This window comes from Octopus bimaculoides, chromosome 2 (assembly GCF_001194135.2).
Source record: "Octopus bimaculoides isolate UCB-OBI-ISO-001 chromosome 2, ASM119413v2, whole genome shotgun sequence".
In the NCBI taxonomy this organism is placed as follows: Eukaryota; Metazoa; Mollusca; class Cephalopoda; order Octopoda; family Octopodidae; genus Octopus; species Octopus bimaculoides.
Window position 1 is genome coordinate 16,767,358 of NC_068982.1, and position 23,363 is coordinate 16,790,720.

General features: G+C 36.6%; 1 protein-coding gene and 1 non-coding gene across 10 annotated transcripts in view; both read left to right on the forward strand.

Moving 5' to 3' along the window:
* Nucleotides 1-11,790, forward strand: part of LOC106884201 (uncharacterized) — a 17,679-nt gene extending 5,889 nt beyond the window's left edge. Inside the window, exons 2-4 of the transcript XR_008266540.1 lie at nt 3,265-3,560; nt 7,744-7,850; nt 10,259-11,790. This is a non-coding gene — a transcript (uncharacterized LOC106884201). The remainder of the gene's footprint in view (nt 1-3,264; nt 3,561-7,743; nt 7,851-10,258) is intronic.
* A 6,236-nt stretch (nt 11,791-18,026) lies between these two features.
* LOC106884205 (uncharacterized) overlaps nt 18,027-23,363 on the forward strand; it is a 22,790-nt gene continuing 17,453 nt past the window's right edge. For 4 of the 9 annotated variants that reach the window (XR_008266543.1, XR_008266542.1, XR_008266544.1 and 1 more), the window contains exon 1: nt 18,027-18,478. Coding sequence is in view for 2 of the 9 variants with exons in the window: in XM_052975764.1 (XP_052831724.1) it covers nt 18,469-18,478 (10 nt within the window). In the remaining 7 variants the exon portion in view is untranslated. The remainder of the gene's footprint in view (nt 18,479-23,363) is intronic. The other 5 variants (XR_008266547.1, XR_008266548.1, XR_008266541.1 and 2 more) reach the window with 4 other exon arrangements.

Consider the following 23,363-nt stretch of genomic DNA (forward strand, 5'->3'; position numbering starts at 1 on the left):
ATATATATATATATATATTCATTTGAGTTACTAAATAAGTTTCATAAGCAAAATAATAATTATCATAGTATCGTATAGTTTATAAATTGTATTCTTATTACAACAATGTTGTTTGTTACTTCTGAAAGTATTGATAGAGTTTAGATATGCACAATATGTCGTCCCTCATTTTGTAAATAATAATATAGATTAGTTCATTGAGAACTGTGCTTGTTGTTTGTTTGGTTTGTATTGATGGTTTCTGTCGATTCACTAAATTCTCCCTTCCAAGGTGTACGAATACCAATCATTATTTAAGTATCTTCACATCCGTTACCCCTAAAAAATTAGTAAATTTGATTTTCATTGCTGTAGTCTAACATATATATACATACATGCATACTTATATATATACATACATATATATATTTAGACCAACTACATTAAATAGATAGTTGTTGTATTGAATATGTAATTGTTTATATATGTTTTGTTGCAGTTATACATAGTAGAAGACTGAGATACTTAATTATATACATTTATATACACATATATCTTATTGTTGTATGCTGTGGTGACAAGCGACTACCTTGGACATGAGAGGGTTTCAATTAGTATGTGTTACGAGATGTAATGAAGTGAACTTCGATGGTTGTGGTTTGCACTTACTTGATTGTATTGTCTGTTAAAGGATTTTGTTATTCTTTAACTGTAATTGAATAGTTAACACTCAAGCCCATAACACATAAACATTTGAATTAATTTTTACAATCCAGGCGTCCTTTCGCACGGAATTTTATCTTTTTTTAAATGATGACCCTGAAGTGACTTTCTATCGCTTGAGATTTGAAACCGCATCTCAGAATTACTGGTCGCACTTTCGCTCGCCAAATCAGTTTGCGGCGTGAAAAACTTATTTGTCTTCTCAATTAAAACAACGATTGATGAGTTTTAATGACCAGCAATGTGAAGTTAAGTCCAGATGAACCGGATCTAACCTGAATATTTAGCTAAGGTTTGTCCATCTTTCTATCGATTGCATACTGTTTTAAATACGACAAACTGACCAGCCATGGTGGTCAGTTCCTTGTTTGCGATCGTGACAGACTGTTCCATACGGCTTTTGGGTTGAACGAGAGACGATGTCACTGAGTCAAACGAAAACTACTGTAAGCATCTTTCCTGTCTCCCCCACTCATTTGTTTCACACAGAAATTCATCTACACACACTTGATTAATCTATCTAATTGTCATGCCTACCATATTTGCAGATTACAATTTCTATCACATTTGTCACACACCCTTTCCTTATCGCAATGCTAAGTAGATTGTCAACAAATGCATACAGTTAAAATTATATGTTGATTTTCATTGATCCGACGATCGATTTGAAATTGTAAATGTAAGGAAAATAAATCATGATGTTTGAATAAATGAGAGGTTAGACGAATGTTCATACACACATGAATGAGAAATACCAGTTCGGGGTCAGTTGTACACGGGGATAGAAATGCTGTATTAAGAAGTGTCGATGATGCAGATCTGGTTGCAGTACGTGTCGTACGAAGTTGTGGCTGTAATGCTGCTGCCTGGGTTACTTGTACAGGAGTTCTCACATGTGGTATATTTGCTATTAACCATGGTGAAGTAGTTCACGAACAGTGCTATGATAGAACCTGTGCAGTGTTGCTGGTGCTGTGTACGTAGAGGTGCTGTTGACGACGTCGGTGAGACCTTGGTGGTGACGAAGATAGAGGTTGCTGTAATTCTGTTGGACTGGTGTTGTCTGGCGTTGTCGCTGGAACTGGCTGTATCGTGTGTGGTCAGTGGGTATACCTTAAAAGGTCTGAAACCAAAGACCTAAAGACGAGGAGTAGGCTCAAAATGGATTGTGAACCAGCTGTCTCACTTCATCTAATTTAGGGACTTAGATTGATTAGGTTGCATATTAACGCATTACAGTAGAAAACAAATTGCGCCAGCACCAACCAATCAGGGTAGTGGACGCAACGGGGTCCAAATAGCGACCAAAGATTAGCTATCTGCTACGTTCGTATGTACATATATATATAATAAAGAGGGGAGAGGAATTTCACTTGAGTGTACGTTACAGTACTCATATAAAGAATGAATGTCAGTATTATTGCCTGAGATTTGAAACCGCATCACAGAATTATTGGTCGCAATTTTTGCCCGCCAAATCAGTGTGCAGCGAGATAAATTTCTTTATGCTGTCAGTTAAAACAACGATTGATGAGTTTTTAATGACCACCTAGGAGAAATTAAGTTCAGATAAACCAGATCTAACCTGAATATTTAGCTAAGGTTTGTCCATCATTCTATCGACTGCAGACTGTTATAAATACGATCAACTGACCAGCCAAAGTGGTCAGTTCCCTGTTTGCGATCGTGACATCCTGTTGCAGAACGTTTTGGGGCTGAACAAGAAACGATGTCACTGGGTCAAACGAAAACTAGTGTAAGCATCTCTCCTGTCTCCTTCACTCGTTTGTTTCACACTGAAATTCATCTACTCACACTTGATTAATCTATCTAATTATCATGCCTACCACATTCACAGATTACCTTTTCTACCTCATTTGTCACACACCCTTTCCTCAGTAGCAATTGCACAAGGCTAAGTAGATTGCCAGCAAATGCTTACAGTTAAAATTATATGTTGATTTTCATCGATCCGACGATCGATTTGTAATTGTAAATGTAACGAAAATAAATCATGTTGTTTGAAACATCGCATTTGAGTTACACACTTTTCAACAAGAAGACATATTCTGCAAGAATCATAATCACTATCACCATCATCATCATCATCATCATTATCATCATCATCATCATCATCATCATCATCATCATCATCATCATCATCATCATCATCATCAGTTACGTCCGATAACTCCATCATCGTCAGATTCCCTTCGTTACGTATATAATGGAACTGTGATTGTGTATATCAGAAACAATATATATAAGTCGAAACAATTTGTTGGCCTGTTATGGTTTTTATAATTATTTATGTTAAAAATATTGTTATATCATATTCATAGTAATTAATGTAATAGTGTAATATAAATAATTTATTGGATTGTCAATAGTATATTTCTAATTAATGTAATAGTGATGATATTAATTAATTTTTTTAATTATAAGCAAATCTTAACAAGACAGTTGATGCTACCAACCAGTATATAACATTTGTTGATTAATTAAATATATGAGAAATGTGCACTTTGAAATATTGTTTGTGGAATTTAAAATCTTTTCCAGATAACACAAAAACTGTGGAACTGAATGATGATCCACCAGGATGCAATGAAAACCATGGATACACAACTGATTTTGGTAATGCTTCGGCATTTGAACATCCCGAACAAAATGTATATCCACCACCACCACCATATACACCAGAACCCGGATATTCACCACAGCATGAATATCCACCACTACCAGCATATTCACCACAACCCGGATATCCACAACAACCTGGATACCTGTCACAACCAACACCTGTGCTACAACAACCACAGCAACAACAACAACAACAACAACAGCAAACTCTTATTGTAAGCAAATATCATTTCTTCTCACTTTACTCCTTACACTACAACAACCATTTATCCCAAACAGATCTCTTATCTTTAGCAAGTTTTAGACATCAAAACGTAAATTTACTCTGTAAGAGTTTTTAGTCAGTTATTTCGTTATATGGAGCACAATAAATGTTTTAATTTGGTATTTATTTTAGCAGTATATTTTAATCGAATGTCTGACAGGTTGTAATGAAGTACAAGGGTAAGAGTAGCAATCGGAGTAACTGACATGGAAGATATATACACATTTATATGTCTCTCATTGAGCAAGCTATCACTGTTCCTTTCCTGCGGTTTATTAGAGATCTCACCTCTGTTTTCTGCTATGAGATTACTTTTATCAGAAAGAACTGTATTTTCGATCGTTTCCTCTGCTGCTGTTTTCCGATACCCGCCATTTCATAGTTTCGAGCTCTACTTATGTGAACCAACGATTTTTTCTTATTGCTCTAGCTTGATCCTATAATCTCTGATCCTTGAGTTGAAACAATCCTCTTTCTCTCCATTGATCATACATACGTTGTCGGTTACCTCTAATATGAAGACCATTTTCGATTATAGGGTTGCTCAGGTAGTAAAAACTCCATGATCACATCATTAAATTGTTTGTTCCATCTACGCCCTGTGTGCTGATCCCTTGCTGGTTAACGACAGGCTGGAGTCGGACCCGTATTTCTAAGCCTGCCGGGTGCAACACTGTCGCCATGTCGGGCTTCAGTTTCATTACCACCACCCACGCACAATATTTTGTCTTTTCGCTGTCATTCATTCCAACCGCTTCCTTTCATTAATATTATTATCATCACTGATATTATTATTTTCATTTTTTACTATTCGTCATTGTTAACATTTCCTCTGACTCGACATGCTTTTTGGCTAAATTATCATCATCATCATCATCATCATCAGTAGTAGTATAGTAGTAGTAGTAGTAGTAGTAGTAGTAGTAGTAGTAGTAGTAGTAGTAGTAGTAGTAGTAGTAGTAGAAGAAGAAGAAGAAGAAGAAGCATCAGGGGTGGGAGCTGACAGGATCGTTATCACGCTGGACGAATTTCTTAGCGGCATTTCAGCCGTCACTGCGTTCTGAGTTCAAATTCCACAAAGGTCGACTTTGCCTTTCAACCTAGGAACCGACAAATTAAGTACCAGTGAAAAACTGTGCCTCCAGTAGAAAGGATTATTATTATTATTATTATTATTATTATTATTATTATTATTATTATTATTATTATTATTATTTACTTTTTATTCGCATGTTTGTTACAATCACTTGCCAAGACACACTCAGCATCGTTGGGCGAGTGAAAGACAAAAGATCTTACAGTATGAGTGAAAATTTGAGGGGGGGAGTGGCAGGGGCAGTAGCGAAATATCTTCATGTAACACAACACAGATATTTAAATTGATAGGATTTGCTCAGCATGTGGGCAGTACTTGTCAACATTTATTTTTTCCTGAGATATTATCGAGATGCTTTTGTCATCCTTCTCTTATCACACCTAGGACACCCACAATAACAGGAACAGCGGTCGCTTTAAGATGTTACATCTTCTGTATTTGAAGTTCCAAGTCTTTATATTTTACTCAATTTCTCAAATTCATTTACAGATATATTTTTATCAGTGGGAACACATACATCTATTAGTCTAGAAATATTTTCTTCCCTGTCTGTAATGTCTATGGCTAGTGGATTGGCCTGGATCGTTCTATCACTGTTGACTAGAAAATCCCAAAGAATAGTGACATTTTAACCTTCAACGACTGGCTCAAGATGATATTCATACCAGTAAGCAGGAATGCTGGTTTTGTAGTGTTTACATATTTTCCAATGTAGATACTGCCCTACACTATCGTGGCGATTTTTGTATTCGTTTGATATCAGCAGAGGACATCGCGAGATTAGATGGTTTATTGTTTCATCAAATTTATCGCAGAATCTACACTTAGGGTCTGAACTATTTTGTAGAACGGAAGCCTGGTAATTTTTTGCAAGGAAGCTTTGATCTTGTGCCGCTAATATGGAGTCTTCAGTCTCTACTTTTATTTCCGACCTTCTCATTCAATGTTTGGTTGTTGCTTGATATAGTAATTTCAGGTTTTTCATCTGATACAGGGTTAATGCTAAGTTCACTTGCGAATTTGCTAGCTTCCTTGACGATATAATGTGATTTTTTGCTGCTTTTGTGTTTGTTCACAAGCCGCAGCATCCAGTCTTCTGTACTAGATAAGTACTTGTTCATTGCTATTGAAGAAGGTCTTAGAGCATAGTTCTACCTACTCCATTCTTCTTCCTCCCGTTACTTCTAGGTAGGTATAGCTGATCAGCTTCTGATTTGGGGTAGTGCAGGTTCTTAGATGTTAGTAGTTTTCTTGTCTTCCTCTCCAGGCGTTGTAGTTCTGTAAGATTACATTTAAGGATGTTCAAAGTGTACTGGACTACTGGAAGTGCCAGGGTATTAATGGGCTCGATGCAATTTTTGGAAGTGGGTTCAGGTTTTTGTAAGAGGCGTATTCTTCTGTAATATTATTGTGTTTTTTCCCCCGCACAGTAGCATATTGTATGCTGTCTGCATCATTTTTACCCAGGTACTTATAGTTTTCTTGTGAGTCAGGGTCCTTAATGGTAGTGTCGGTATCTAATTTAATGGAAGCTGTTTGCTTCAGATTTCCCCTAACAAAAGTTGCTTTAGCACACTTATCAAGGCCAAAATCCATTCCGACGTCATTGCTGAACTCTTTAACAAGTCTCCCAGTAAACTCAGACTTGTTGAGTTCTCGCATAATATCTTATTTTGCTGCTATGAGCTTATCATTATTATTCTCATCAAATTCTGTGTCATGTCTATTTTGGTGCTCTTGAGGTAGGTCTACTTGCTCCTCTTTTTCCATTATTCTTTCTTTTAATTTGTCATTGGGATGTACTGCTCATACTTTGGGCCCTGTGCATCTGTTACCTATTTCATCTAAATTATTGATGCTTTCATTCGGTCTAGCTTGGAATATTTGTGTCTTAATTTGGCTAAATTTCAGCGTCAGTTAACCTTTAATTCTTAATGATGTTTCTACGTATATTATTTCTTTTATTTGCCTCTATATATCTGCATACATCGTTATCAACTTAGTTTCTCCATGACGTGTATATTTGCACAAGGTTATTGTTTGGATTTAGCTAGGTTGTAGAGAAAGCTTTCAGCATGTCTCTATAATCCTCACTAGTCCATTTTCTGTGTTTTGCTTTAGGTGATGATTTTCATGGTGCTACTAAAGACCTAGAGTTAGGGTCATCCTGATTCAGGTTACCTGGCAGTTCGTTTTTTTATAGTTTGTTCCAGCAGCAGACCTTTTGACCTCAGTGTGGTTCCCCACTGAGTACAGCGGTTCTTGATGTACCTGGCTACCTCTGATTCGGTATGAGTTTGGTTTGTCGGTAAAGCATTGACGATGATAGTAGGAGACGGGTCTGTTTGTTCAAAGTTGACTTTTTGATATGACAGCGTTTCCTTGCTCTTCCTTTGGATATATTTATCGTATTGTAGGCTGATAGATCCAAAATCGCCTCTATTTTTCTTGAAAGCTATGTGTCTGGGCAAAAATTCTTAGTGATGTTTTAAACTGGGTCACCAATTTGCTCCTTCTTATATTCGTTTGTGGGGAGTGGCTTTGTTTTTGTTTGGTACTGCATCGCTCGTGAAAGGTGTTTTTCTCTGTTATTTTCTGTATGTTCACGTGTGTGTCGTGTAGACAATTTTTATGCTACTTGTAAAAGTTAGTAAATGCACTTGGAGAAATGGGGAGTTGCATGTAAAGATAATTATTCAATCTACGTAATTACTGTGTAATTAGTGTGTTTAACCAGGTTTTCTTGTACTGGTTTCGGCATCTTTCGTATGTCACATAGAGATATCACACGTTTCAGAAAGAACCTACACTGCATGTAACAAAAATCCTTCTGATTTTTTCATTCCTTTGCTTTCTTTACAAAGACTTTTCTCATTGCTATATCGCGGTGTTTTCCTTCCATTGCACCGACGTTACTGGATTAACATTGTTTTGTGGAGAGAGCTTATTAGATTACATCCATGTTGTGGCCATCATCGTCATAAACATCACTAGATAATTAAATTATTTTTTTTTTATTTCTTCTCTTTTCACACAGAAAACCAGGAACTAAAATACTTTGCATTTAAGACGACTGCAGCAATTTTTGTCACCTGTTTCTGCTGTTTTCCAACAGGCTTTGGTGCTCTTCTTAAAGTATTAAAAGTAAGAAAAATGCGAACATTTCTTGCAAGAATTTCTGTATATTTGCTCATCTTTTATTCAATCGTGGCTGTGTGATAAGAAGTTTGCTTACCAATCAAATGGCTCCGGGTTCAGTTCTACCGCACCTGGGGTGATTTGTACAATAGCCACGTGTAGATCAAAGCCATGTGAATGGATTAAGCAGAAGGAAACTGAAAGAAACCTGTCATATACACTCATACCTACACATATATATATATATATATATATGTATATATACATATGAATATATGTGAGTGTATGTGCGTAGAAGAGAAAAAGAGTATCTGTGTTTGTGTTTGAAACCGATGTTGGTGAGTTTACGTTCTCGTAATCTAGCGTTTCGGCAAAAGATGATAAAATAAATACCAGCCTTAAAAATACGATATGTACAGGTGTCGATCCGTTCATCTAGAACTCTTCAAAGCAATGCTCCAGCAAGGCCGTAGTCTGATGACTGAAACAAATACTGTACCGTGCAAAGACCTTCGGCCAATTTAAATTATTGTAAATTCCTATTAATTGCCAACCTATAAGTGGATGTTTCGCATTGCACTTTTTACACATGAAGCATTGGCCCTAATCATTGTATTTTGTAGCAGGAGTCTGAATGAGATGGAAAGATGTGAGACGACCACCATAATTGGCCATGCAAAAGTCTATGGCCACCTCACATAAACATATCAAGATACAGTGTTTCAAAACAGAAAAATGTCTATAATGAAAATTTATTATATAATGTTCATTCCAAGAAGTGACTGTACATTGTTGATATTTCGTATGGCTTCCTCTCAGCTTGAATGATTGCTTCAATGCACCTAGCTTGAGATGCGTACAAATCCTTTACCATCTTCACAGGCATTTGATATCATTTTTAGTGGCTGATCTCCTACAGCAGTTCAAGATTGCGTGGATTATTCTGACGAACTCTTCTCTTTAGTTCTGTCCATATTTGCTCGATGATATTTAAGTCATGACTCTGAGCTGGCCAATCTTTCAGCATAGTAATACCTTCATCGGCTAGACTCTCTTATGCTGCACGTGATCTGTGGCATTGCGCTCGGTCATGCTGAAAAATCTCACCTTCATTCAAGTTTTTTATCAGTTTTTTCCTGCAGCAACTATATGTATTTGGCACTTCTCCAGTTACCGTCAGTTTTAATCAACTTTCTCGAAACATATCTTTTTATGTATCCCCAAAGTATCCGATTCTTACTCCCAAACTTCACTCTTTTTGTCGTGTAACGTGGGTCGTTTCGCCTTCCTGGAGGACTTCTGACAAATTCTCACTTATTAAAAAGTGAAACGAACCATATATGTAAACAGTGATTGTCTACTTCTTATGCATAATTTGACCACCTCATGCATACATACATAAATACACACAAACGCACGCACACACACACACACACACACACACACACACACACACACATATGTACATATAATAAATCCCCCCACCCCGCCAAAAAAAAACGAAGAAAAAAAGCTATGTTTGGATTATATTATCCAATGTGATATTAGCCAATATCATTTTTTAAGAGAGCATGTTGTGACTTGAAGAATTTAGCTTCTCTTCCAAACAGTTTTAGTTATCTCATGGGGTTGATACGCATTTAGTTGATGGAGATTGTAGAGGAGAAGCAAAAATAAATGTCCTAAACAAGATCAAACGAACATCATGATTGTAATAGTTGTGAAAATGGTTCTTATGTAAAGTCTCACCTGTACTGCGTCTTTGCTCCATTATGTCTAACAATAACCATTTCAAGTATTTCAGACACAGCAGTCTTGTTTTTCTCATCTTTAATATCTCTGTCAGCTTACCGTATCATTGTAAATAAGGTTTCTACTAATCCAGTCTACATAAAATAGCTTTAACCCCTAAGTAGCAATTGGCTAAGAAACAGCATGGCATATAACAGCGTTGATAGAACATCTGCTTTTATAAGAGCAATGGTTATGAAACTGATAAATATCACTTCACCACCACCACAACCACACCCACACTACAAAAATATTGGTGGAATTTGTGGTCACACCAACTCCCCTCCATTCACTCCTTTATTAAGAAGAAATTCTATTGTTCATCCATATAATTCAATATTATTACTGTTATGGCTGGTAGAATCGATACCACGAAGCGCTAAATATTTAGCGGTGTTTTGTCCGTCTTTACGTTCTGAGTTCAAATTCCTCCAGGTTTACTTTGCCTTTAATCCTTTAGGGATACATAAAATAAGTACTTGTTTGAGTACAGGGAACGATGTAATTCACTTACTCCTCCAAAATTGCTGGCCTTGTGACAAAATTAGAAATCAATATATTTGCTGTTCAGTTTTATTGGCTTGCTTTAAATATGAACTAATTCTTGTCTGTCTATCTTCTAGGCAAACACAATGGCTCAGAATGGAAATTTAGAAGGTGCAACCAAGGCAAATAGAACTGCAAAGGAATTAATCCTAATATCACTTTTTATTGGTTTTCTTTTGTATACGCTTCCAGTCATCGTTCATATTACTTACAAATATATTTGATAATTATATATTCTGATCGGTGAACTCTAAGGCTTCAGCATGATGGCAAGAACCCATAAAGCAGTAAAATTATGAAAGCATAGAGATATTCCTGAAAGACTTGTACCATTCCTTCACTCCAATTTAATTTCCCACGAAAGCAATGGGTGATATTGTTGCATTTTGGTTTTAATTCAATCTTCTTTATTTAAGAATAATCAAACTTTAAAAACATTTTATAAATATAATAGTTAAACAAAGCAAATTTTTAAACTCTTTCCTAGTTTTTCAAAATATTCCCTTAAAACCAATCGTTTGAGATTTTAATATTTATATGAGCGCTTAAGCAGTTTAACATAAATTAAACACAAGATACACAAAGAATAAACAGTTATACAATATATTGACAAATATCGCTATACATGTCAACACAAAATATTTAGTGGAATATATCTTGTAGCTTTCATTCACAATTATTTCGGTTAACATTGGTTTAAATATTTCTTATCATGTCAAGCAATAGCAAGTGGAGTTCACAACAAACACACTAATGGCATTTTGCAGACAAGAAAGCAAACCTTCAACGCAGTAAAGCTGTAAGGACAGCAGCGAAAGATTGAGTATCTGTCCATATAAAACGAAAAAAAAAAAAAGAACGTCGCCCGCGGGTACAGACAGGACTCGAACAGGCACCGCTCAGATATTATCTGCCGACAATACCATTTAGCTAGACAGTAACGTGCGATGAAATATCGTCAAATTTAAAGCTACTTCGAATGCAATAACACTTTATAAACAAACTTTGGAAGCGTCAGATATGGTTGCTATTTTGCAGACCAGAAAATAATGATTTTGTTGTACTATCGTCTTTAGAAAAAATATCTGAAAGTGTTTTCCGTTAATAAAATTCAATATTTTAACAAATGAATTTTATAACAAAATAGTAGTTGTTTAAAATTGTAGATACATCTGTAGCAAACTCATAAGAGGCGGAGAGAGAACGTAAGTTCGTTTGCCCGAACATGAGAAATTATTGATTTCTCATTGGTTAAAAATTACTGCCCATATACGAATTATGAACTTCGTTGAAGAAATCTTTCACGGGGTTACGGTTCTATGATTCGTGTATGAGTAGTTATAAAAACCCTGATTTTCGGCAATATCTCCAGTGTCCGTTGGACAGCCACTCAAATCCACGGCACTCACCCTTTTGAGTATCGGCTAATATATATGCCATGTTCAATACTCAAATCCGACAATATTGAATTGTCGTGAAACCTTATAGTTAGAATGAGAAATTAGTTAATATAAATTTAAGTCGTAATTCTCTACGACGAAATGATTTGGTTTCTAAATTTCTATAAATGTAAAAAAAATGTATATAATAAATTAATGTAGAAACTTAATTCCTGTTACTTCTCGTTTCTTTCAACTTGTTGAATTTATTTCTGTATATTAATGAAACTGTATTTTTTTATGTGTAACGGTCAAAAAAATATAATCCATATCTTCAACATACATGTAAGTAATGAACGCACGTTCAGCGTCTTGGTATGATACATCATAACATTTTCGCAGCCTAAACTAAGAGTTATGCTTAGTGATAAATACTTATAATTAAGTTATAAGTAACGAGATTATCATTATAGCTTTTAATTAATAAACAATAATATTTGTTATAACTTACGAATGAAAACATTATAAATAAAGATATAGTATGTCTCACATTTCAACGACCTGTTGTGATAACCGACCACATAAAACATCAATAAATCAACAAGTATATTCTATGACGAGCGGCAGCAGTAGTAATAATGACAACAACAGTAATTACTACTACTAATACTGCTGCTGCTGCTGCTGCTGCTATTGCAACTACTACCACTACGTGCGAAACACTCAAGTGGAAAGGAACTAACAAGAAACGTGGGCAGATATAGACTTCATCAACCGAGACTGATCAAACGACACTGCCCAAGTGCAATTCTTAAAGGATCCACTCGTAGTTCATCATTCTGCAAACCTCTGTAGTAGTGAAGAACTTACCCTCATTCCCACTTATCTGAGAAAACAGAGAACGAGGGTGAGTATATCTGGTATGCCACCAGAAGTGGTCATCTGGTGAGTGTTGGTGTGCGGAGATCTGGTGGTAAGTGATATTCTCCTGGACGTTATCAAATAAAGCGAAGAGAATTGATTCAGAACAGAACTGGAAGATTTATTAGACGAATCTAGAACTGCTGGTAAAAAGATCTTCATTTATTACAGCCACACACAAGGCAGACCTTCATGTCACGGTGGAGTGAAGAAAACCACAATTCACATATATTATGATGTAACCATGTAAAAGTCGTCTGCACCATTGGAAAGTGAAAGTATGCAGGCACCGCTCTTTCCAGCATCACAAACATCAAACACAATTACAATGCCAAGAACAGCATGCAACCATACTATTTGCGATAGGAATAGCAACAGCGCCAGCAGCAACAAATGTGTTTATGAATGTGTGTATTCAGGGTGTGCAAGTTCGGTCTCAATTATGCTGAGATTTACTTGTTAAACGGTAAAGATTAATGGGTGTAGTTACTTCCATGTAGAGCTGGTGTGAGGAGAGAATGGATGTATGTGCGAGCATTTGAATGTGAGAGGTGTGCGTGCAAGTTTGTGGTCTAACATGCGCGCTTACGTGGTTGAATCGGTTTTGTGAGTGAATGTGTATGATTATACGTGTGTGTGTACGAATGTATATGTGTTTGCTTATGTGATTGCATTCCAGCATGTGTGAGCATAATGGCGCGTGTGTGTGTGTGGTGTGGAGTTTTGTTTTTTTTTTAATAGGGAAGCGTCTGTGTGTATGTTAATGTGTTTGCGTGTTTTATTATTATAGGCGAAACGGAAGGCGGTGATCTGGCAGAATCGCTAGCGCGTCGGGCGAAATGCTAAGCGGTGTTACGTGTGCCATTACGTTCTGAGTTCAAATTACGCCGAGGTCGGTCGACTTTGCTTTTAAACTCCTCGGGGTGGGGGAGTCGTTAATATTAGTACCAGTTACGCACTGGCGTCAATGTAATCGACTTAATCCTTCCCGAAAAATTTGAGGCCTTGTGCTTCCAGTAGAATGGACTTTTATAAGCAAAATAACCCTCTCGAAAAACTCTAATGTCTTTTAACACACAAGTTCACATTTAGGATTTGGCAAACCAAATAAAAATGCGAAGTATAGATATAAGATATTCTTTGTATAAATCGTATTATCCTTAAAGCTCCTTGTAGAATGTCATAAACCAGCCTGCTTCCTAGATGCGAATTTTTTTCCCACAACACTTCCGGATCCCAGTAATGAACTAATTTGCATACAGCCAATCAGAATTCACCTTAACCTTGCTGTCGAGTTAATAAACACACTCTACCAAGTAAACGCAAGACGAAGAATGGTGTTGTACTTCGATCGATCGCCAAGTTATGCCTGATTTTAGGAGACAAATAATTAGATTGATTTGCATCCATACTTATTATCGGATTTTGTTAGGGCCCCATATGGTAAAGATGTGGATGAGAAAAATATGGGTTGAGGGTGATGTGCTAGCAACCCTCTCCCCTTACTGTTTTACAAAGTAAACAACAACACAAATAACTACGCAGAGGCAACCATGGTTGAAACAAGAACAAGAACAACAAGCATTATTAAAAGAGACAAGAAGCATGGTCATTCCTTATCCAACTGACCTTATCTTATCGCCCATCACTTGTTATGCGCTCATAAATTATAGTTTGATAGTTGAGCTCTGATTGTCTGTATGCAAATGAATTTATAACTAGGATCCGGAATTGTCGTGTGAAAAAAAAAATGTTTACTAGACACATGTTAAGTAACTTCAATACCGAGTCGTATTGCTAGATATGTGCTACAGTGCAAATGTAGGACATATGAGAGTAAACACAATTTTATATTATGGTTTCTAGGCGCATTTCACCATTTCACCATTATGATTGTTCGAAACCCAACGATTAGATGGTCTGCAACTTAATATTCTCGGATGATTTGTTAGTCTTGTGCATCTAAAATGCATTTTGAACACCAATTGCTTGATAAAAAAACGAACATAACGTTGGAACACGCGTAGAACCATAATATAAACTTGCATTTGTCCTTACGCCTTATTCTCCTATTTACACACACACACACACACACACACACACACACACACACACACACACACACACACACACACACACACACACACACACACACACACACACACACACACACACACACACACACACACACACACACACACACACACATACACATACACACGTTCAAATACATATATTTTAAGTACAATGCGGAGACAACGTGTTTGTACGTTAGTTTGTAAATAATAAACATGCGTACGTTTAGAAAAACAAACAAAAACACATTTATTGTGCATATAAGTTTACTGCATAATACAACGATTTCCGTACAGAAAGGAGGGAACGAATAACTCGACTAGTTTTGCTGCTCATTATTAATTCATGAGAAATGTTTATTTCATTCAATAAAGATAGAAACGTAGAAAGAGAGGTGGGAAGAGAGAGGTAGGAAGAGAGATGTTTTGGGACAATGCAGTGAGTAATACACCCAAGCATGTAAATATACTTGGCAAACAGGAAAACATTTACTTTAGAAATACATACACAGACATATATACATACACGCAAACACACACACATAAATATATGATTTCTGGTTCAGTCCCATGCGTGACACCTCGGGTAGGTGTCTTCTACTATAAACACGGGTCGCCAAACCTTATGAGTGGATTTGGTAGGCGGAAACTGAAAGAAGCACGTCGTGTATATAGAGAGAGATAGAAAGATATACACACCAACAGGAAGACCACCCTCCGGGTGGTTTTCTGCTTGACCCCTGATAATATTTTCACGTTTGTTTCCCAGTTCTAATAATTTTTATATTTTACGTCTAATTATTTCTTTGTATAATAACCCTTCTACTCTAGGCACAAGGCTCGAAATTTTGGAGGAGGGGGCCAGTCGATTACATTGACCCTAGTACGCAACTGGTAATTAATTTATTGACCCCGAAAATATGAAAGGTAAAGTCGAACCGCGCGGGAATTTGAACTCAGAACGTAAGGACAGACGGAATACGCTAAGCATTTCGTCCTGCGTGCTAACGTTTCTGCCAGCTCACTGCAAATATTGCTTTCATAATCTCTCCAGCATGGCCGCTGTCAAAGGACCGAAACGAATAAAAGAATAACAGAACACATACATGCATACATACATGCATACATACATACATGCATACATACATACATACATACATACATACATACATACATACATACATACATACAATCAAAAATACCCTGTTGTTGATGTTGAAATTTCAGTGGATCTTGGTTAAAAACCAGCTCTTTCTCTTTTGGCAAGAAATCTTGAAATAAAACTTAATAATGACATGCATACATACACACATACATACATAGATTTATACTTATTCTGATAATAATTGGAGCACTTTGTTTTGTAAGTAAATGCTTTACTGTCAGTCTGGATAAGCTTGGATTTTCAGAAAAAGAAATCAACCAACTGATTCGCACATTACAAATACAGTCTGTAAACGAACCAGAAAAACTCTGTAAGATTTTTCCTGGATTTAAAATGTGACATTGTTTTCATTATCTACATTCCAAAGATGGAGCTTTGTGTCCTTGTTAGAAACCAACTTCTTCAGGGGAAGAATTTAGATGATTAGGAACAAAACAAGCATACATACATACATACATACATACATACATACATACATACATACGTACATACATACATACATACATACATACATACATACATACATACATACATACATTGGAGGAACCTAGTTTCAATGTGGCTAGACTATAAGAAAACCTTTGACACCGTTCACAACTCATGGATGCTAGAAGCCCTTCATCTTGCCAAAGTTACAGTAAGCATAGTCAAAGCCATAGTTCTAGGGGACAGCCTCTCTGTGATGTTGTTTATACTTTCTGTAAACCTCTTGTCATTCATGTTAAGGAAGTCTGAAAGATATCTCATTGGTTCATAAGGAACCAGAAATACCAAAATTACACACTACTTCTTTGTGACTTGAAACTTTATCCAAAGAATATGCATGAGATGAAAACGAGCCTTGACCTAGTTACAACATTCTCAAAGGAGTTAGAGTTTGGTCTAACTCCTAAATGTTATATGGTTGTGAAAAGTGGGGAAACTATAAAACAGACGAGCAACATTTCCATCAATGATATGACTGTTTCCCTTATATCTGACGAGGAATGTTACAGGTGTCTAGGTGTGAATGAAAATATATCTTATAGTGGCACCTGTAACAAATCACGTGCCATTAAAGTATATAATAGCCAAATAAAGAAACTTTGGACCTCAGAACTCTGTACATGCAATAAAACAGTGGCCCACAATGTGTTTGCAGTGCCATTGATATGAAAACCCGAAAAATGCTAACAAGCACACATAATTTCCACATAAACAAAGACGTACACCGTCTCTACCTAAAACGAAAACAAGGCAGCAGAGGATTAACATCGATCCAAAATGCCTTTCAATGTCGTATTATATCTCTTCGGCAACATCTTCTAACCACCAAATGTCGAAGTGCATCCTTTGAACAAGTTTGCATAATATCATAAGTCTTGGAAAAAGCTCCTTGAGCAACATAGTTTGTCTGATAACCTAGAATACATGCCCAAAGAAGTCGTACGACTCTACAGCAACGTATCATCAGATGAAAGGATGAGCCTATATGAGCCGAAGACTATGCATGGATATGTTAGGAGAAAGCTCCGAGATGGTAGAAACATTGCTCATGAAAGCAGTCTATCATGGACCGACAACCGGATTACTACCTCCCACTTTGAAGGGTATGTGATTGCAATTTAGGAACAGAAAATATCAATCAAGTACCTGATGCACAAAAGGGATAGAGATGCAGGCAAACGTGACAATCGAAGTAAACTTTGAGGAGGTAACATCGAAGATATCATTCATATAAGCAGCAGTTGTCCCAAAATGTCATCACAGTATTACCTCTAAAGAGCCGGTTTCTAACCTTGGATCTAGGTTAGAAAACGGCTCTTTATTGGCAAGAAATCTCGAAATAAAGCTGAACAATGACATACATACATACATACATACATACATACATACATACATACATACATACATACATACATACTTACGTGTGCCTCCCGAAATACATGAACAGCGATTTTCAAACGTTGTTTTCAAGGAAAATTCAGGGGTGTCATGAAGACATACATTTTGCTTGCCTATTGAATAATTGCTATCTTTGTTTGATCCCATTCAAGTCCATTTTAACACCATACGAAGCCTACATAAATATGTCATCGTTGAAGTGGTCTCAATGAACAGATTATCCTTTTTTCAAGTATTCACTATTTCAAACTTCATAATATATGACATTTTTATGTTTCAACACTGTACAATGTGGTTTCATGCAAATTTGCTTGGAATTTGTTCATAGGTTGAGCAACTACGTAACGTTGCTGTTCAAACTAAAAATAAACTGCATCGAACTCTCTGGTCAATTTAGGTCATGTTAAACATAATGTGCTTCTTCCTTTCATACCTAATAACTCAATCATAAAACAAAGGTCATAGTTCAATAATTTCATATGGGCCTAAAATGAATGCAATTTCCAAAAGTAGTTACTTGCATTCAAGTACTCTAGCTGAACCTTGAAAATACATAACAAAAAGATGAGGATTATAACTGTTGAATATACAGCTGTTGTTTACGTATAAACTATTCATGAACTGCTATATGCTGCAAGGAAAGTATTTCATAAAGAAAACTGTCACACTCCATAAAGCCACTTACTAACTTTAGTGACGTAACCTGTCACGTTGCTCATATAGTTACTGCAAACACCACCCTCAGTTTACTCAGCTGAATAATAATACTACTGCAAGTAAAGCGTATAGGAACACGATTAATTTCGAATTTTACCATTTCAGTCTCGTATCGCTAGCGGCACGAAGCAGCGGAGGTTCAAAACATGGAAGACAGTAAGTATATATTGATGAATTGTCCTAACTATATGTTAATGGATTTTCGTAAGTCCTCACTATATATCCGCTTCTATAACTCTTTTTGCAAACACACCTCACGATTCGCTGATAAAGTGTTAACAAAATTCCAATTTTCTGTTCTGTCAGTTCACGCATATTAATAAAATACTAGTATAAACACGCTTGTAATAAACGCTGGACTAATTGAAGTCAACTTCAAGAAATATTCTTTAGTATTCATAGAAATATTTTTATATCCCTATGTGCATGTGTGTATGTACATGTATCTGTATATGCCTGTATACATATATATACATACATATATATATGTGTGTGTGTATACGTATGTGTATATGAGTGTATGTGTGAGTGTGTATATATATGTGAATTTTTAAATTTTATTTATATCTTATTCTTTTTATTAAATTATTTATATTTATTTTTCCTCAATCATTTCTATTTTTACTTTACTTCTTTTTCTAGTTTTCTTTATTTTACTTTATCCTTAATCATATTCTAATTAATCTGTAAACCCTCCACCGAGCATATAATAATACAAATTATAAACCTTAATATTTAGTCTGCTGAAATGAACTGATAGATACGTATATAACATCTCAAGATATAAATTTTTCTCTGATGAAATTATGCTCATGTCACATAAATGCAAATTTAATGTACAAATTTGTAATTAAATTATTGAGCATGAATTGAAAGAGTTGTAAGAAGTAAAGACGACCAATTTGTTAATAATAAATAATTATTAACTTCCTACTCTCCATTTTCTCTTCTTCATTTAACTAGACATAAACTATATGCTTAATATATATGTATTGCTTTAAGGGACTTTCATTCCCCAACAATACCAGCTATTGAACCAGTATCTCCTTGGATGTAACTACCCCTTTAAGAGGTTAACATATCCTCTAATTAAATTTATAGCTAGCTAGCTAGCTAGCTAGCTAGATAGATAGATAGATAGATAGATAGATAGATAGATAGATAGATAGATAGATAGATAGATACGAAGTGTTTTCGTCAAGGTGACTGAAACTTACAGGTATGCGCTCTGAATGCTCATTTTCGTATGCCAATAATATTACAGTTTTAACTGCTGTTGAACATGTGTGATGTGAATGTCTTCCTGAAGTGGCTTGACGTGACTTCCGCTTGAGCTAGTTGGTATAGATTAGAACGAAAACAAAAAGCAATCAGTTAAGTAAGACTTGACAAGGACTTTTAATTTAGCTACGTAGCAATAAAAAGCTAATTATCAGTAACATTTAATCTAGATATACTATTTGGTAAATCCACAGTAGCTGTGTTTTCTACCCTTCCTTCGTAGATCTTGATCCTGTCCTATATTTGCACACCAAAAGTATAACAAATATTTCTTTTATGTTGCAGCACCCTCATATTTAATAGAATGCCACTGGGACTCTCTTCTCATTGTTCTGAGCTAAATTAGGACTTAATGATTCGCACATTATCATTACATCCTTCTAACTTTACTCACCTGTCCACCTACCATGGCATCTAGTTCCTTTTGTACTGCAGCATTATACTTCCATCAGTCCTTGGCCCCAGTAATTTTACTATACTTAAACTCAGTAATTAAACGTCCCTATTCTACCTATTTAACTATTCTATGTATACCCTCGATTAACTTCGGATTTGTGATCTTAATTATTTGATTTTATCCCTTGATTCTCAGTGGAAATACATCTTTATTGAAACCACAAATCATTAAAACTCTATTTTAATTAGATACAGAAATAAATTTATTTCTGTATCTTACAATACATCTCAACGCTTCTAAAAAAGAACAAACTTTGTTTGTTTACTTTCATCGTAAAAAAAAAAAGTTGAATTCTATTTTAATTATTATTTTTAAATTTTAAATTTTATATATTTTGTTTGCCAGTACGAACATCTATTTCTAACACTACCACCAAGCTACTCCATTAATATCTAACCACTTACAACATCAGACTTCTATTATCTTTTTAAGACCGCTTTATTAAATCCACTACACCCTCCAGCCCATTGCTACCCATCCTGTAGGTTTAACATCTGTTTTTCTTCATCCCTTGTCTATTTGTCTTCGACACGCATCCCCTAACCTCTCCTAACATCAGTATCCCTCACTATGTTGATTAGTATATAAATAATACCCAGCATCTATCTGCATGTCTCCTCCTGCTATAGTGTAGTATACTCATTTTCCATCAGTTTTTCGTAAACATTGGAACTGTTAACATGTTTTCCCCTCGCCATGGATTATAATCAAACCATTTTCACTATTTTGATTCTACTAATGGACATTACCGATTTTCTTCATTCGTTCACGGATCTACCTAACAAATATCTATTTTAATTAGCTTTTTAATTGGATTTCTCCTCTTTTTCTCGACAAAATGAACTACAATAACATCATTGATGAGTAATGTTCTTCCACTGTTACATCTGTTTAACCACGCCTTCTCTGTCGATGGAATACTTGGACGATGGAATCCTTGCTTGTTGTTCCAATAGTTTGGATAATCTAGAAACAGCCATTAGAGATTATGTATACCTTTTTGTTATCTTATAGCTACATTGGGTGTCTTCGTCAAGTCTTGCTAAACCGTTTGCCTTTTCATTTATATATATGTGTGTGTGTATGTATGTGTGTAAGAAACAAGTTAAAATACTGGTCGTTACATATTATTCTTTTATTGGAGCAAATTTGGTTCATAGTTGTTTCCAATAGTCATTATAGGTACATTACTGATAGGTTTACTCGGTGTATTGATAAACCGAGGCAAATTGAAAGACCTAAGAAAATTAATGCTACTTTCGTCAGAGCCATTTCTGGTTATAACAGACTACTGGAAGAAGCTGTGAGCCAAATTTGCTCCAATAAAAGAATAACATTTATTGACCATTATTTTAGACTTGTTCCTTATATATCACAGTGCAAAAACCAGTCTGTCTGGAACCCATCCAAGGATTTACAATATAGAATTATGATGAATCACAAACTTGTTCCCTACCAGCAGATTATCTCGAGTTCCTCTCTGATCTAAGTTAGCCTCGTGCGCCAACAGATCGCTTATGAAGTATTTTGCCCATATTGAAAATCTCTTACTATTTGTTAAATATATATATCGATCGTTTGTAGAAATACATAAATCCGAAAGAAAACCACACTCTAAGACGTCGAGCAGTTAATATTATAATAGGGGAGGCTGGTTTATGGGGTTATCCTTGGTTTCTCGCTTATAAGGGGTTTAGCCTTACGGCGTATCTTCAGACCCCAAACACAGCTGACCTAAGACCTCTTCAAAATATGGAGGGGGAAATGCCTCACTATAGAGGCAAACACTAGGTGATTATTTCCCTTTGCCATTAACCATCGAGCTTCGGCCGTGCCACCAACTTGCGGTCACCAAAGAACCACGAAGGTAAACAATTGTCTCCCTTAGGCCTTGGCTACTGGCTTCCGGCTGTAGCGTCGCCTTGCGGATTCCAAAAGGCCAGCAGGAATCTTCTAAAATGTAAGAATGGCCCTAAAAATTCCGTCCTGGAGTTCAGGATGCTCTGTGACATGAGCGAGTCTTTTAGGATTCTCGCGCGTTCGGCAATGCACGACTTGCAACGTTTCGTCCCGTTGATGTAGGGGCCTGGGTTCTAGCGTATTTCCCATGCGATTGCGCACGGTATCTCTTCGTCTCTTAGTTGCCAGATATGGTTCTCCAGCGATGTCATGCATCTCCTTCCCAGGATTCTGGAGGAGGACTAATGATTGGAAAGACACTGTTTGAAAGAATTCCCAGTGCGTCCCACATATTTTTGTGGGCGCGTGATCTCGGTGTCCCTGCTCCTGTTGTTCGTGCTAATGCTGACGCTGTTACTGCCGCAGGTGGTGTTGTCGCTGATGGAGTTGGGGCTGCTGCTGTTGGTGTTGTTGTTGGCGTCGCTGGGGTGGTGGTGGTGGTGCCAGTAATATTTTTGTCCCTGTGCGTGTTGCTGCTGTTGTTGTTGCTGCTGGTGCTGGCGATGCTGTTGCTGCTGTTGTTGTTGGAGTTGTTGTTGTCGTCGATACAGCTGGCACCACCACCGTTGTTGTTGTTGTTGTTGTACCCGGGGTTGTTGGTGCTCGCGATAGTGGGGGAGGTGGTGATGGTGATGGTAGTGCTATCGCTACTATCGGTTATAGAAGACGTGCTGGTATTGCTAATTATGTTGCTGCTGTTGTTGATGCCGTTATAGCCAGTGGTGGAACGGGACCTTTTGCTTCTGCTACTTCTACTATAGTGGCAAACAGGCCTGAATTTGTGGACATCGTGGAAGTTATTCGTAAGGCTGGTGATGGTAGTGGTGGTGGTGGCGATGCCGCTACTGTTGTTGTTTGCGATGTTGCCATCTCTTCTCATACCTACGGCTGTTATTGCTTCTACCAGTGTTAATAGCATGTACTGTTAGAACCTCGGCTTGATAGACGGCCCCTTTTGTTTCGCAGCAACTTCCTCCTGGGCAACTGCTTCGGATCCTGCATGAACAACCTGCCTCTTTCTGTATCTTATGGACGGTAACTAGGTCGATCTTAATGTTGAGGGCGCAGCTGAACAAGACCTTAACGTTGTACATGTTGAAGATGGACCCGTACCTATGAGAGCGCGTGAAATGCTTAGCTCGATGGCCAATAGCTAAAGGAGATAATCACCTAGTGTTTACATTTATAGCGAGGTATTTCCACTCCATATTTTGAAGAGGTATTAGGCCAGCAGTGTTTGAGGTTTGAAGACACGCCGTAAGGTTAAACCCCTTACAAGCTATAAACCCAGGGTAACCACATAAGCTAGCCTCCCCCATTATATATATATATATATATATATAT